Source organism: Ornithorhynchus anatinus, chromosome 21 (assembly GCF_004115215.2).
Source record: "Ornithorhynchus anatinus isolate Pmale09 chromosome 21, mOrnAna1.pri.v4, whole genome shotgun sequence".
Taxonomy (NCBI): Eukaryota; Metazoa; Chordata; class Mammalia; order Monotremata; family Ornithorhynchidae; genus Ornithorhynchus; species Ornithorhynchus anatinus.
The window spans coordinates 6,710,409-6,727,553 of NC_041748.1; the positions used below are offsets into that span (position 1 = coordinate 6,710,409).

Sequence of the window (17,145 nt, forward strand, 5' to 3'; positions counted from 1 at the left end):
AATGTAATAATAATACTCATACCAATGTTTGTTACTACTACTAATGATGATGATGATACTTGTGAAGTGCTTACTATGAGCCAAGCACTGTTCTAAGCGCTGGGTTAGCAGGAGATAATGGGGTCGGTCACAGTCCCTGTCCCCTCTGGGTCTCTCGGGCTTCATTCCCATGGGAAGCAGCGTGGCACACCTGGGCTTCGGAGTCAGGGGTCATGGGTTCGACTCCCGGCTCTGCCGCCTGTCGGCTGTTGACTGTGGGCAAGTCACTTCACTTCTCCGTGCCTCAGTTCCCTCATCTGTAAAACGGGGATTAACTGTGAGCCTCACGTGGGACGACCCGATTACCCTGTATCTCCCCCAGCTCTGCACATGGTAAGCGCTTAACAAATACCAACATTATTATTCTCTGTGCCTCAGTTCCCTCATCTGTAAAATGGGGATTAACTGTGAGCCTCACGAGGGACGACCTGATTGCCCTGTATCTCCCCCAGCGCTTAGAACAGTGCTCTGCACATAGTAAGCGCTTAACAAATACCAACATTATTATTCCCACGGTAAGCAGCGTGGCTCAGCGGAAAGAGCCTGGGCTTCGGAGTCAGGGGTCATGGGTTCGACTCCCGGCTCTGCCACTTGTCAGCTGTGTGACTGTGGGCGAGTCACTTCACTTCTCTGTGCCTCAGTTCCCTCATCTGTAAATTGGGGATTAGGACTGTGAGCCTCAAGTGGAACAACCCGATTACTCTGTATCTACCCAGCGCTTAGAACAGTGCTCTGCACATAGTAAGCGTTTAACAAATACCAACATTATTATTCTCTGTGACTCAGTTCCCTCCTCTGGAAAATGGGGATTAACTGTGAGCCTCACGTGGGACGACCTGATGGGGGTATCTCCTCCAGCTCTGCACATAGGAGAAGCAGCGTGGCTCCGTGGAAAGAGCGCGGGCTTTGGAGTCAGAGGTCATGGGTTCGAATCCCGACGCTGCCCCTTGTCAGCTGTGTGACTGTGGGTAAGTCACTTCACTTCCTCTGTGCCTCCGTCACCTCATCTGTAAAATGGGGATTAAGACTGTGAGCCCCACGTGGGACAACCTGATTCCCCTGTGTCTACCCCAGCGCTTAGAACAGTGCTCTGCAAATAGTAAGCGCTTAACCAATACCGACATTATTATTACATAGTAAGCGCTTAACAAATACCAACATGATTATTCCCATTTTATAGAGGAGGGAACTGAGGCCCAGAGGAGTGAAGCCACTCGGTCGAGGTGGCCCAGCCGCGGTGGGGATTAGAACCCAGGGCCTTCTCTCTCCCGGGCCCGGGTTCCGTCCATCCGCTAAGGCCCCGGGGGGGCAGGAGGGAGGAGCTCGGGGGGCTGGGGGCGGAGCAGGGCGGCTCGGAAAAGCATCCCGGGGAGGGGAGCCCGGCCACCGCTCCCCCGGGCGCAGCGGGATGGGGTCGGGCTCCTCCGCCCTGGCCCGGACCTCCGCCTCCGCGCAGCCCTCCGGGACTGCCCCGGCCCCGCAGGACAGCCGCCGGACACCCCCGCGGCCCCGGAGACGGCCACGGCGGGGCGAGGAGGAGGAGGAGGGATGCTCGGAGCCGGGGGGCCCGCAGCAGCTCTCCCCGCTCCTGGAGACCCGAGGACCCCCAGGTGAGTCCGCCCCGGACCGGGTAGGGGGAGAGGGTCGGTCTCGACATCATCATTCATAATCATAATGTCGGTATGTGTCGTGCAGACCACCGTTCGAAGCGCTGGGGTAGATTCAGGGTCATCAGGTCGTCCCACTCTTCATCCCCGTTTTACAGATGAGGAAACTGAGGCACAGAGAATAATAGTGTTGTTATTTGTTAAGCGCTTACCAGGTGCAGAGCTGGGGGAGATACAGGGTCATCGGGTCGTCCCACGTGAGGCTCACAGTTAATCCCCGTTTTACCGATGAGGGAACTGAGGCACAGAGAATAATAAATAATGTTGGTATTTGTTAAGCGCTTACCAGGTGCAGAGCTGGGGGAGATACGGGGTAATCGGGTCGTCCCACGTGAGGCTCACAGTTAATCCCCATTTTACAGATGAGGGAACTGAGGCACGGAGAAGTGAAGCACACAGCTGACAGGTGGCAGAGCCGGGAGTCGAACCTATGACCTCTGACTCCCAAGCCCGGGCTCTTTCCACTGAGCCACGCCGCTCCTCTCCCCGCTCTGCCACTTGTCATTCATTCAATAGTATTTATTGAGCTCTTACTATGTGCAGAGCACTGTACCAAGCGCTTGGAATGGACAAATCGGTAACAGCTAGACAGTGCCTGCCCTCTGACGGGTTTACGGTCTCATCGGGGGAGACGGACAGACAAGAACAATAGCGGTAAATAGGATCGAGGGGATGAACATCTCATTAAAACAATAGCAAATAAATAGAATCAAGGCGATGGACATCTCATTAACAAAATAAATAGGGTAATGAAGATATATAAAGTTGAGCGGAAGAGTACAGTGCTGAGGGGAGGGGAAGGGAGAGGGGGAGGAGGAGAGGGAAAGGGGGGAAAAGAGGGCTTAGCTGAGGAGAGGTGATGGGGGGGTAGAGGAGGAGCATCAACATCGTAATAATAATAATAATAACAATAATAATGATGATGATGTCATTTGTTAGGCGCTTACTACGTGCAAGCCCCGTTCTAAGCGCTGGGGCAGCTATAAGGTAATCTGTTTGTCCCACTTGGGGCTCACAGGCTTCATCCCCATTTGACAGATGAGGCCACTGAGGCTCAGAGAAGTCAAGTGACTTGCCCGAAGTCACGCAGCTAATCAGTGGCAGAGCCGGGATTAGAACCCACGGCCTCCGTCTCCCAAGCCCACGCTCTTGCCAAGCCAAGCTGCTTGCTTACTATGTGCCAAGCCCTGTTCTAAGCGCTGGGGTAGATACAAGTTCATCAGATTGTCCCCTGTGGGGCTAACGGGCTTCATACCCATTTGAGAGATGAGGCCACTGAGGCACAGAGAAGTCAAGTGACTTGTCCAGAGTCACACAGCTGATCAGTGGTAGAGCTGGGATTAGAACCCCTGCCTCCCAAGCCCAGGCTCTTGCCATTAAGCCACGCTGCTTGCTTACTATGTGCCAAGCCCTGTTCTAAGCCCTGGGGTAGATACGAGTTCATTAGATTGTTCCACGTGGGGCACACAGTCTTCATCCCCATTTGACAGATGAGGCGATTGAGGCACAGAGAAGTGAAGCGACCCCCCCAAAGTCACCCAGCGGTTAAATGGCGGAGCCGGGATTAGAACGCGTGACCTCTGACTTCCAAGCCCGGGCTCTTGTCACTAAGCCATGCTGCCATAATAATAATTCTGGTATTTGGTAAGCGATTACTATGTGGCAGGCACTGTCCTGAGTGGCTGGGTGGATTTAAGCAAAACGGGTGGGGAGCAGTCCCTGCTCCACGTGGGGCTCGCAGTCTCCATCCCCATTTGACAGATGAGGGAACTGAGACCCGGAGAAGTGAAGTGACTTAATTATTATTATTTAATGATGATAATTGTTAAATTCTTACTATGTGCCAAACACTGCTCTAAGCGCTGGGGTAGATACAGGTTAATCAGGTTGGACACAGTCCCTGTCCCACATGAGGCTCACACTCTTAATCCCCATTTTACGGAGGAGGGAACTGAGGCACAGAGAAGTGAAGTGACTTGCCCAAGGTCACACAGCTGTCAGGTGGCAGGCAGGACAGACAAGTGGTGGAGTCAGGATTAGAACCCATGACTTTCTGACTCCCAGGCTCGGGCTTGATCCACTACCCCATGCTGCAGATTGGAATTGCAATGACGTGTTCTTTCAATGATGATGACAGTGATGATGATGATGATAATAACAATTGTATTTGTTAAGTGCTTACTGTGTGCCAGGCACTGTTCTAAACACTGGGATAGAAACAAACTAGTTAGGTTGGACGTAGTCCCTGTCCTCAATGGGGCTCATAGTCTTAACCCCCATTTTACAGATAAGGCTAAGGCCTAGAGAAGTGAAGTGACTTGTGCAAGGTCACACAGCAGACAAGTGGCAGAGCTGGGATTAGAACCCATTCGTTCAATTCAATAGTATTTATTGAGCGCTTACTATGTGCAGAGCACTGTACTAAGCGCTTGGAATGAACAAGTCGGCAACAGATAGAGACAGTCCCTGCCATTTGACGGGCTTACAGTCTAATCGGGCTAACCCAGGTCCACCTCTTCCTTGGGGACTGGACCACGGGTCTGTCTCCACTCCACCTCCACACTTCCAACTTGTTTGAAATCTGGGGTCGTTCCAGGGGCTAGGGAAGATGGTGAGAAGGAGGAGGAGGAGGAGGAAGAGAAGGAGCTGGGATTATCTCTGGGTGGGAAAAGACCAGGTATCTGCAGGGGACCATCTCCCCTGGGGGAAGGGGCAAAGGGGGGCTTGTCTCGGGCTTACGTGTGGGAAGATGGTACCCTGGACATTAACAGCACTGGTATCAATAAAAATAATGATAATGTTGGTATTTGTTAAATACTATGTGCCAAGCACTGTTCTAAACACTGGAGTAAATACAGGTCATCAGCTTGTCCCGCGTGGGACTCACAGTCCTAATCCCCATTTTACAGATGAGGTAACTGAGGCCCAGAGCAGTTAAGTGGCTTGCCCAGGGTCCCTCAACAGACAAGTGACGGAGCTGGGATTAGAACCCATGACCTTCTGACTCCCAGGCCCGGGCTCTAGCTACTACCAAGGATGACTGGGCAACGGCGACGATAGCACCAATAGCAGATGACATTAGTGTCCGGAATCCAGAGCCAGATTACCCCAGTCCTCAGGGTCTTCCAATTCTACACTTCTCTGCGGTCCCAGGGTCTCCCACTACCTTTTGGACCCAGCTGCCGGGGGTCTCCAGTACTAGATTTCTCTAGGATCTGGGCTCTCTCGGTGCCCATTGGAACCAGTGCCTGAAATTTCAGGTACTAAGTTTCTCTAGTGTCCATGGTCTCCCACTACCTGCTGATCTCCCACTCTAGACTGTGTTACAACTATCACCTCTGTACAGATGAACCCCAGATCTACATCTCCAGTCCAGATCTCTCTACCTCTACACAGTCTCGCATTCCCTCCTACCTCCAAGATATCTCTACTTGGATGTCCTCATGTCACTTCAAACTTAGGGTGTCCTAAACAGAACTCTGTATCTTCCCACCCAAACCCTGTTCTCCCCCTGACTTTCCCATCGCAGTAGACGGTGCCGACATCCTTCCCGTCTTACAGGCCCGTAACCTTGGTGTTATCCTTCACACATCTCTAGCGTTCAACCCACATATTCAGTCAATCACTAAATCCTGTCACGACACAACTAAAATCCACCCTTTTCTCTCCATCCTTCACTGCTACGACGTTAATACAGTCAGTCATCCTCTCCCACCTGGATTACTGCCTTGACATCCTTGCTGATCTCCCAGACTCCTGTCTCTCTCCACTCCAATCCATACTTCCCTCTGCCGCCCGGATCATTTTTCTACAAAAACGTTCAGGACGTGTCACCCCATTCCTCCAGAACCTCCAGTGGTTGCCCATCCACCTCCACATCAAACAAAAACTCCTCACCTTGGGCTTTCAAGCAGTTCATCACCTTGCCCCCTCCTACCTCAACTCGCTTCTCTCCTACAACTCAACCTGCGCACTTCAGTCCTCTAGTGCTAACCTTCTCACTGTGCCTCCATCTCCCCTGTCTCGCCGCTGGAGCAGCATGGGGTAGTGGGAAACAGCATGGCATAGTAGATAGAGCATGGCCCTGGGAGTCAGAAGGACCTGGATTCTAATCTCCGCCCACCTGCTTGTCTTCTAAGTGACCTGGGTTAAGTCACTTCACTTGTCTGGGTCTCAGTGACCTCATTTGTAAAATGGAGATTGTGACTGTGAGCCCCACGTGAGACAGGGACTGTGAACAACACGATTTGCTTCTTTTTACCCCGGTGTTTAGTACAGTACCTGGTTCATAGTAAGTGTTTAACAAATACCACAATTATTTTTTATTATTACTGGAGAAGGGTCTGCAGATTTTCTTGACCTGAGAAAATGCAAAGTTGCTCCCCGTTTCCCTCCCTCTTGGAGGGCTGAGACTCCCCTCACCCCGAGATTACTCTTCCATTCCTGTGCAGTGGAGATAGGTGAGAGAGAATCCAGCAGGCTTCTGCCTAGCTCCTGGTGGGCAGGGAGTGTGTCTACCAACTCTGTTCTATTGTACTCTCCTAAACACTTAGTACAGTGCTCAGTAAATACCAGTGATGGATTGATTGATAGATCAAGTGGTCCCTGTTAAGCTCCTCCCACTTTGTTGTGGGTCTCTGGGAAAGGGTGTCAGAGGTAGCCTGGATCTAATAATCATAATTGTTAAGCGCTTAATATGTTCTAGACACTGTACTAAGTGCTGGAGTGGATACAAGCAAACAGGGTCGGACACAGTGCCTGACCCACACGAGGCTCACATTCTTAATCCCCATTTTCCAGATGAGGGAACTGAGGCCCAGAGAAGTGAAGTGACTTGCCCAAGGCTATTCATTTGCACAGCAGAAAAGTGGAGAAGCCAATCCCCAGGCCCTCAGGCATGGCCGGGGATAGGGAAGGAGCTTCTCTGCTGGCAGTTTTGTCAGAGGAAGGAGGAAATCATTAATGAAAACATGAATGAGAAGCAGCATGGTCTAGTGGATAGAGCCTGGGCTTGGGAGTCCAAAGGACCTGGGTTCTAATCCCAGCTCCACCATGTGTCTGCTTTGTGACTTTGGGCAAGTTACTTCACTTCTCTGTGCCTCAGTTACCTCATCTTGAAAATGGAGATTGTTATTATTATTATGGTATATAATGGTATTTGTTAAGCACTTATTTTGTGCCAGGCATTGTTTCAAGTGCTGGGGTAGAAACAAGATAATCAGGTTGGACACAGTCCTTGTCCCACATGAAGCTCACAGTCTCAATCTCCATTTTACAGATGAGGTAACTAAAGCACAGAGAAGTTAAGTGGCTTGCCCAAGATCACACAGCAGGCAAGTGGCAGTGCGAGAATTACAAACCAGATCTTCTGATTCCCAAGCCCTTGCAACAAGCCAACAAGCCATGCAGAGTGTGAGCCCCAAGTGGAACAGGGACTGTGTCCAACCTTATTATCTTGAATCTACCCTAACACACTTAGAACGGTGTTTGGCACATAGTAAGTGCTTAAAAAGTACCATTATTATTTGTAAATGTGATTGATTATTGATTGATTGATCAACTGTGGCTCAGAGATTCCACAAAAAGTATAGTGGGTTAGAGAAGACTGCCTTTGTGTCAAGTCTGGGTTCAGGTCTGAGATCCAGTTGGAACTGGTTCTCTCTGGTTCCAGGGCCTCAAGGCAGAAATGAGTGAAGCCTCTGATTGTCATGTGGAATAATAATAGCAATAATAGGAAAAATAATAATAATAAATTAAATGACTTGCCCAAGTCCACACAGAAAGCATTATTATATTGTACTGTCCCAAGCACTTAGTACTCTGCACACAAGTGCTCAATATATACGATTGAATTCAATCATCCATTTCTTTAATCACATTTATTGAGCACTTACTGTGTGCAGAGCACTGTATAAGTGCTTGGGAGAGTACAACACAGAATGAATTATGTGTCAAGCCCTGTTCTTAGTACTGGGTCAGGGAATGTATAGGTTATATTGTAATAATGTTGGTATTTGTTAAGCGCCTACTATGTGCAGAGCACTGTTCTAAGCGCTGGGGTAGATGCAGGGTAATGAGGTTGCCCACATGAGGCTCACAGTCGTAATCCCCATTTTACAGATGAGGTAACTGAGGCACAGAGAAGTGAAGTGACTTGCCCACAGTCACACAGCTGACAAGTGGCAGAGCTGGGATTCGAACCCATGACCTCTAACTCCCAAGCCCGTGCTCTTTCCACTGAGCCACGCTGCTTCTCAGTGCTTACTTCAGTGCTCTGTACATAGTAAGTGCTCAGTAAATACAATTGACTGACTGACTGATTGGGTAGATATCAGATATTCAGGTCGGACATGATACAGTAGAGCTCGCAGACTTAGTAAGAGAGAGAACAGGTATTGAATCCCCACTTTACAGTTGAGGTAACTGAGGACCAGAGAAGTGAAATGACTTGCCCAAGGTCGCACAGCAGGTCAGTGGCAGAGCCGGGATTAGAACCTATGCCCTTCTGACTCCTGGGCCCGTGCTCTAGCCACTAGGCCATGCTGCTTGCCCATCCACTCTCCACTGCCTGAAAATTCCTCCCCATTCTAATCTATTGGACCACAGCTCTCCTCATCTGAAATCCCACATCCTCCAGGAAGCTTTCCCTGTTTACGTTTACTTCTCCCAAGGTCGCATCTAGCACTTTTGTACCAACTAATCCCTTAGACACTGTCAAACACTTGTAGGTCTTGTAGACGTATCAACTTTTGAGAAGCGGCATGACCTAGTGGAAAGAGCACGGGCCTGACAGTCAGAGGAACTGAATTCCAATCCCGGCTCTGCCATTTACCAACTGAGTGGCCTTAGGCAAGTTACTTAACTTCTCTGTGCCTCGACTGCAAAATGGGAATTCAATATCCATTTTCCCTCCTTCTTAGACTATGAGTCCCATGTGGGACCTGATTATCTTGTCTCTATCCCAGCACTTAGTACAGAGCTTGGCATATAGGAAACACTTAACGAATACCACAATTATCATTACTCTAAAACACTTACTCATCCGCATATCCCGTTTTTTCATTCTCTGTTTCTTCCTGGGTGTGATTTGTTTTGTGTCTGTCTCCCCATTTAGATCGCAAGCTCTTTGGGGACAGGGATCATGTCTTTTTTCTCTGGGGTAGTCTCCCGAGTGCTCTGCACACAGTAGGTGCTAGGTCATATCTCCCCCAAGAAGCCCTCCTTGATTAAGCCCTCTTTTCCCCAGCTCCCTCTCCCTTCTGTGATATCTATGAACTTGGATCTGTCCCATTTTGCACTTGACATTCACCTCAGCCCAACAACACTTATGTATCTATCCATAATTTATTTATTTCTGTTAATGTCTGTCTTCCCCTCTAGACTTGTAAGCTCACTGTGGACAGGGAACGTGTCTAACAACTCTGTTCTATTGTACTCTCCCAAGTGCTTGGTACAGGACTCTACACACAGTAAGGGCTCAATAAATAACATTGATCGATTGATACATATTACTGATGGACCGATGGATCAACTGAAGCCAAGGAAGGCATTTTGGGAGCCCGAATCCTTGTCGCTGCCTCTCGAACCCATATCCTGGCCCAGTTATTATTAAAACCCCTCAAGGTACAGAACAGGGTCTGACCATCGGGTCAGAAAATCCTGACTCTAACTCTGCTTTCAAGGAAGAGCAGATCTGTGACCATCTAGGAGAGCTGTCAGTCATCATCATTAATTTTATTTGAGTGCTTACTCTGTGCAGAGGACTGTACTAAGTGCTTGAGAGAATGCAGTACAACAGAGTCGGTAGACATGTTCCCTGCCCACAAGGAGCTTAGAGACTAGAGGATATCCAGTTAGTCAACTTTAGCCCTTTCCCATGTGGGATCTGATTATCTTGTATCTACTCCAGTGCTTAGTAGAGTGTTTGGCACATAGTAAAACTGTATCGATCCACTACCAGAACGATTGCAGATGGAGGTGGGGCATTCTGGGAGAGATGTGTCCATGGCGCCGCTATGTGTCGGAGATAACTGGACAGCATAAGACAAGAAAAGTACTTAAAACCATGATTATTATTATTAAAAACAATGAGCCCCGTGTGGGACATGGACTAGTTCAGTGCTCAGTACAAAGCAGGTACTTAGTTCAGTGCTCTTCACAAGGTAGGCACCTACTCTAGTGCTCTGTATACAGTAGCCTCCTAGTTCAGTGCTCTTCACACAGCAGGCATCTAATTTATTGCTCTGTCCAGAGTAGGCATCTAGTACAGTGTCCTGCAATCGCTACTGCTAACCATCCCTGAATTCATTTTGTTGTTAGACTGTAAAGTTTTTCCCCTGGTCATCCCTCCTCCTAAGCTTCCTCCCTCAGCCCCTTTTGCCAGCAGAAACGGGATTTCTGGAGAAGACGGGGGCTCTTTTCACAGCTTATTGACTCGCAAGGCTGCAATTATGTGTGATTTTAGTGAGTGGAAGGCGTGAGGAGGGATTATTGTTCTGAACGGCAATTATTCGCTTCTCCTGGTGCAGTTGATCTTGAAGGGAACTTGAGAGCCATAATTAAGTGGCAGTGTGACTACAGTGAGTAAGCCTAACTCATTTCTGCAGTCTTCCTCTCTCTTTTTTTTTCCTTTTAAAATGGCATTTGTTAAGCACTTGCTATATGCCAGCTACTGTTCAAAGCACTGGAGTAGATACAAGGCAATCAGGGTTGGACTCGATCCCTGTCCCATGTGGGGCTCACAGTCTTCACCCCCATTTTACAAATGAGGTCACTGAGGCTCAGAGAAGTGAACTGATTTGCCCTAGATCACACAGCAGGCATGGGGAAGAGCCAAGATTAGAACCCAGGTCCTCTTGACTCCAGGCCCAGCTCTACCACTAGGCCCCGTTACTTCCCCGATCACAGATACACAGATCAAATGGGTCTCCCTCAGGGGAAGCAGTGTGGCTCAGTGGAAAGAGCCTGGGCTTTGGAGTCAGAGGTCATGAGTTCGACGCCCGGCTCTGCCACTTGTCAGCTGTGTGACTGTGGGCAAGTCACTTAACTTCTCTGTGCCTCAGTTACCTCATCTGTAAAATGGGGATTAACTGTGAGCCTCACGTGGGACAACCTGATTACCCTGTATCTACCCCAGCGCTTAGAACAGTGCTCTGCACATAGTAAGCGCTTAACAAATACCAACATTATTCGATTAGACTGTAAGCCCGTCAAACGGCAGGGACTGTCTCTATCTGTTGCCGACTTGTTCATTCCAAGCGCTTAGTACAGTGCTCTGCACATAGTAAGTGCTCAATAAATACTATTGAATGAATGAAGCTTTCTCTCCAAGGGCTAGTGGCCCAGCATCATTGATTCCCCCCAAATGGACACTGCCAATAACCGAAGGCTTTGCATGAGCCTGAGAGTCAGGAGGTCATGGGTTCTAATCCTGGCTCCATCACTCACTTGTCTGTGCCTCAGCTACCTCATCTGTAAAATGGGGATGAAAACTGTGAGCCTCATATGGAACAACCTGATTACCTTGTATCAACCCCAGTGCTTAGAACAGTGCTTGGCACATAGTAAGCGCTTAACAAATACCCATTATTATAGTTATTATTATTGTCTGCTGTGGGACCTTGGGCAAGTCACTTCACTTCTCTGTGCCTCAGTTCCCTCATCTGTAAAATGGGGATTAACTGTGAGCCTCACGTGGGACAACCTGATTATGTGCTCTGCACATAGTAAGCGCTTAACAAATGCCAACATTATCATTCACTTCCCTGGGCCTCAGTTACTTCATCTGTAAAATGGGGCTGAAGATTGTGACCCCCACGTGGGACAGGAACTGTGTCTAACCTGATTTGCTTGTATCCACCCCAGGCCCTAGTACAGTGCTTGACACATAGTACGCGCTTAACAAGTGCCATTGTTATTATTATTATTACATCCAACAGGCAGCCTCCTAGCAAGACCCCAGACAGATGCATTTCAGGGGAGAGATCTCCGCACTCATACATCTTATTTGAGGAAACGAACAAATACCTCTGAAGTCTGTTCTTGCACCAACTTGGACACTCACTCGATCTCAACATCTCTAGCCACTGCAAAATCTCTCTCCTCATCAACTTTGAAATCCCTCTCTATCCAATCACAACCCCCTCACCCACCGCCTCCTCTCTCTTATACCTCATACCTCTCCCTCCTCCTCCTCCTCCCTTAACATGTCCCAAACAGAACTCCTTATCTTCCCACCCTCTCCTCCCCTTGACTTTCCCGTCCATATAGATGGCATTACCATTCTTCCTGTCTCAGAAGCCAGGAACCTTGGCATTATCCTTGACTTCCCTCTCTCACTCAACTCACATATTCAGTCCATAACTAAATCCTGTCGGTTCAGCCTTCAGAACATTGCTAAAATTCGCCCTTTCCTCTCCACCCAAACTGCTACCATGTTAATACTATCACTTATCCTCTCACACTTTGATTACTGTATCAGTCTCATTGCTGACCTTCCAGCCTCCCAGCCTCTATGTCTTCTACAAAAACGTTCAGGATGTGTTTTCCCACTTCTCAAGAAACTCCAGTGGGTGCATATGCACCTCTGCATCATATAAAAACTCCTCACCATTGGCTTTGAAGCACTCAATCACCTCTCCCCCTCCTACCTCACCTCACTCCTTTCCTTCTGCAGCCCAGCCCACACACTTGGCTCCCCTAATGTTAACCTTCACACTGTATCTCCATCTCATCTATGTCACCACTGACTTCCTGCCCACGTCCTGCCTCTGGCCTGGAATGCCCTCCCTCCTCAACTCCGACAGACAATATCTTTCCCCTCCCTTCAAATCCTTACTAAAGGCACATCTCCTCCAGGAGGCCTTCCCTGACTATGCCCCCCTTTCCTCTTTCTCCCGCTCCCCTCCGAGTCACCCTGACTTGCTCCCTTTATTCATCCCCCCCTTCGAGCCCCTCAATGCTTATGTCTACATCTGTCATTTATTTCTTTATATTAATCTCTGCTTCCCCCTCTAGACAGTAAGTTCATCCTCTAGACTGTAAACTCACTGTGAGCTGGGAATGTGTCTCTTTATTGTTACATCGCAATCCCCCAAGCACTCAGTACAGTGCTCTGCACACAGTCAGTGCTCAATAAATACAATTGCATCAATGAATGGAAGAAAGAACGAGGGAGTGTCAGCCACCTGTGTGGATTTGGGTTAAGCCGGGGATCAGGTTCACCTTGGGGTAAAAGGAACAAACATTAGCTTCCTATGGGGGGATTGTCTGTCCAGGGCCACAGGCTGCAGGGGTGGGGCTTAAAAGCCACTTGGGCAGGTGGACTGTTGAGGGGAGGGAAGAGGGTGCAAGACCATGGCCAAATGCTTGTCTGCCTAAACCCCCAAACCTGCTGCTTGTGCTCTTTGCACCCTTCTCTCCTTAGTGGCAGAAAGAACAAAGCCCTTTCAGTCATGCCCATCCATCAGTCTAGGATGTCTTCTGAGTGCTTACTGTGTGCAGACTTCTGTCTCAATCAATCAACTAATTATTGAGGGCTTACTATGTGAAGAGCAGTGTACTGAGCACATGGGAGAGCACAATACAACACAGTTAGCAGACCCGTTCCCTGCCCATACCGAGTTTACAGTCTAGAGGGGGAGATGGACATTAATAAATAAGAAATTTGTCACATATAATTTAAAGATATGAATATAAGTGCTGTGGGGTTAGGGGCGGGGTGCATATCAAACAGCCAAAGATCACAGATTGAAGTGCAGAGACCGTACGCTAAACGGAAAGCATGAAGGGGGAGGGTGAAAGCGGAGACAAAGCTGACATCTCTATCATCCAAAGAGTAAGAATGCAGATCGATCCATCGGGCGTATTTCTTGAACGTTATTCTGTGAAGAGCACTGAACTAAGTGCTTGGAAGAGTACATAGAGTTGGTAATAATAATCATAATAATAATGGTATATAAGTGCTTACTGTGTAGCAAGCATTGTTCTAAGTGCTGGGGTATCAGTTTGGACAGAGTCCCTGTCCTACATGGGGCTCATGGTCTAGGTAGGAGGGAGTAGGATCGAATTCTCCTTTTACAGATAAGGAAACTGAGGCACAGAGAAGTTAACCAACTTCCCCAGGTCATACAGCAGACAAGTGGCACCAGAACAAGTTGAGAGTCTAGAGGATGAATTCACAATCGATCGATCGTGTTTTTTGAGCACTTACTGTGTACAGAGCAGTGTACTAAACGCTTGGGAGTGTACAGTATAAGAGTTGGTAGACACGTTCCCTGCCCACACTGAGATTCCAGTCTAGATAGGAATAACAGAAAGCAGGAACAGCTTGGCTTAATGGATAGAGCACGGGCCTGGGAGTCAGAAAGACCTGGGTTCTAATCCTGGCTCCTCCACCTATCTGCTGTGTGACCTTGGGCAAGTAACTTAAATTCTCCGGGCCTCAGTAACCTCATTTGTAAAATGGGGATTAAGAGTGTGAGCCCCAGGCGGACAGGGACGGTGTCTTAACTTGTACCCTGCCCCAGAGCTTAAACCAGGGTTTGACTCATAGTACACCCTGAACAAATACCATTAAAAGGTAAAAGAGAAGCTCAGTTGCTCGTAACCTAAGAAGATACTTTTGTAGATGTGGAAATACTTATTATGGCCTGCGCAAATCTTTCAAGATATCTTCCTGGGGGTGGAGGGATGAGGAATGACTGCCCTTTTCGGCATCTGGTGTTCATCTGCTTCGCTAATCCAAGATCGAACATTTCCATCTCTTAGGGATGCAAATGAGTGCAGCAATAAACCGGATTCATCATCGGTCGTGTAAAAACCACTCATTTTAAATATGAAAAGGTTGGGGGATAATTGGTTCAATATAAATCCTGGGTCTGAGGAAGCCTAGCTAATTAATCTAACCGTGACACACTGAGGAAAGTAAATGAATGAGTCATCAACCGTTTCATGTGGCTAGGACATTTATCGTTAACCTCATTACTCTGTCCTCTTTACCCTGGTTTTAGGAGAACCCGGAAAGAGTCTGGGCCTGGGAGTCAGAAGAACCTGGGTTCTGATCCAGGCCCCTCCACTCCTCTGCTGGGTGACCTTGGGCAAGACACTTCAGTTCTCTGGGCCTCAGTTCCCTCATCTGTAAAATGGAGATTAAGGCTGTGTATCCCACGTGGGACAGGGACTGTGTCCAACCTGATTTCCTTATATCCGCCCCAGCACTTAGAACAGGGCCCGGCACATAGTAAGGGCTTAAGGGATTCCGTTTCGAAAATAAGAAATAAAAGTTGAAGTTTTCTAATGTGATTTGTGGCCAGAGTTCTGAAATGTGCATTTTATCCAGGTGTTTATTTTTCACTGGAGGTTGCTTAATCATAAGCACCTCAAGGGAAGAGACCTTTCTCACTTACTCTACTGAACTTTTCCAATGCAATTATATCTGTATCCCCTAAGCACTTGGATACTTATCCTACTCCTATTCAGTCAATCGTATTTACTGAGAACATATTGTGAGCACTGTACTAAGCGCTTGGGAGAGTACGATATAACAATAAACAGAGAATAAGCTTAGAGGAAGTGAAGTGACTTATCCAAGGTCACACAGCAGACATGTGGTGGAGTCAGGATTAGAACCCAGGTCCTTCTGACTCCCAGGCCTGTGCTCTATCCACTAAGTCATGCTCTTCTCTAGACTGTAAGTTCCTTAGGGGCAGGGAACTTGTCTACCAACTCTATTGTAATTTATAATCTTCCAAGCTCTGAGAACAGTGCTCCACCCACACTGAGCTCGGTGATGGGTCAGGGAATGTGTCTGCTAATTCTGTTATATTGTACTCTCCCAAGTGCTTAGTATAGTGCGTTGCACATAGAACATGCTCAATAAATACCACTGACTGATGATTAATGAAAATCATTGATTCCCAACCACTTAGGACAGCTCTGCTTTCAATTTCAGCTCGGATTTCAATAACTACTACTGCTTGCTTGCTTGCTTGCAGGATTGATTGATTGATTGATTGAAGCAGCATGGAGTAGTGGATAGAGCCCGGGGCCTGGGATTTCATTCAATTCCATCATATTTATTAAGTGCTTACTGTGTGCAAAGCACTGTACTAAGCATTAAGCACTGTATTAAGGAATCAGGAAGCAGTGTGGTCTAGTGGATAGAGCACAGGCCTGGGCATCAGAAGGACCTGGGTTCTAATCCTGGCTGTTCCACTTGTCTGCTTTGTGACCTGGGGCAAGTTCTTTCACATCTTGGTGCCTCAGTTACCGCATCTGTAAAATGAGGATTAAGACTGTGAGCCCCACGTGGGACGACCTGATTACCTTGTATCTACCCCAGCACTTAGAACAGTGCTGGGCACATAGTAAGCGCTTAACAAATACCATAGTTATTATAGGGACTGTGTCCAACCTGATTAGCTTGGATATACCCCAAATACCATCATCATCATCATCATTATAAACGTTCAGTGGTGAAGTTTCCTGTTATTCTATTATTGCTATTGTTTTTGTCTGTCTCCCCCGATTAGACTGTAAACCCATCAATGGGCAGGGATTGTCTTTATCTGTTGCCGAATTGTACATTCCAAGTGTTTAGTACAGTGCTCTGCACATAGTAAGCGCTCAATAAATACATTTGCATAAATGAATGATTGAATGCTAAAGCCCATTCTTTGAGGTGGCCAGGACTAGAGGGAATTCTGAAAAAAGACTGGCTAATGTGAACAGTGAAGGCCACAGTAACTATTCATTCATTCCTTCAGTCATATTTATTGAGCGCTTACTGTGTGCAAGGCACTGTCCTAAGCGCTTACCAAGGTAACCACCCACCTACTGTTTTGCGGTGGTGTTGACACCTGCGGTTGCTGTATTGTACTGGGCTCCCCCAACTGCTTAGTCCAGTGCTCTGCACATGGTAAGCACTCACTAAATACCATTGACGGATTCAGATCCCGAGCGTCTCCTTGGCAGTGTGATGCGCCCTTGCTGGGTGACCCCTTCATTGCTTTCTGGGCCTCAGTAGAAACACCACCGGCAGGGATGAGGAAATAATAATTATTATTACTTTGGTATTTGTTAAGCATTTACTATGTGCCAGGCACAGTATTAAGTGCTGGGGTAGATACAAGCAAATCGGGTTGGACACGTTCGCTTGTCCCACACGGAGTTCAAGGTGCAAGTGGTCCTGGGCACATCACTAGCACTGGAAGCAGCATGGCCTAGTGGCAAGAGCACGGGTTTGGGAGTCAGAGGACGTAAATTCTAATCCCAGCTCTGCCACTTATCAGCTGTGTGAGCTTGGGCAAGTCAGTTCACTTCTCCGTGCCTCGGTTCCCTCATCTGTAAAATGGGGATTAAGACTGTGAGTTTTACCCTGGTTGGTAGTCAACCAGATTACCCTGTACCTACCCCAGCGCTTAGAACAGTGGTAAGCCTT

General features: G+C 48.0%; 1 protein-coding gene across 5 annotated transcripts in view; it reads left to right on the forward strand.

The window, feature by feature from the left end:
• Positions 1-1,424: 1,424 nt before the first annotated feature.
• The window catches only part of PDE1C (phosphodiesterase 1C), a 329,099-nt gene continuing 313,378 nt past the window's right edge, over positions 1,425-17,145 (forward strand). For all 5 annotated transcript variants that reach the window (XR_003754187.2, XM_029048966.2, XM_029048968.2 and 2 more), the window contains exon 1: positions 1,425-1,649. Coding sequence is in view for 4 of the 5 variants with exons in the window: in XM_029048966.2 (XP_028904799.1) it covers positions 1,448-1,649 (202 nt within the window). In the remaining variant the exon portion in view is untranslated. The remainder of the gene's footprint in view (positions 1,650-17,145) is intronic.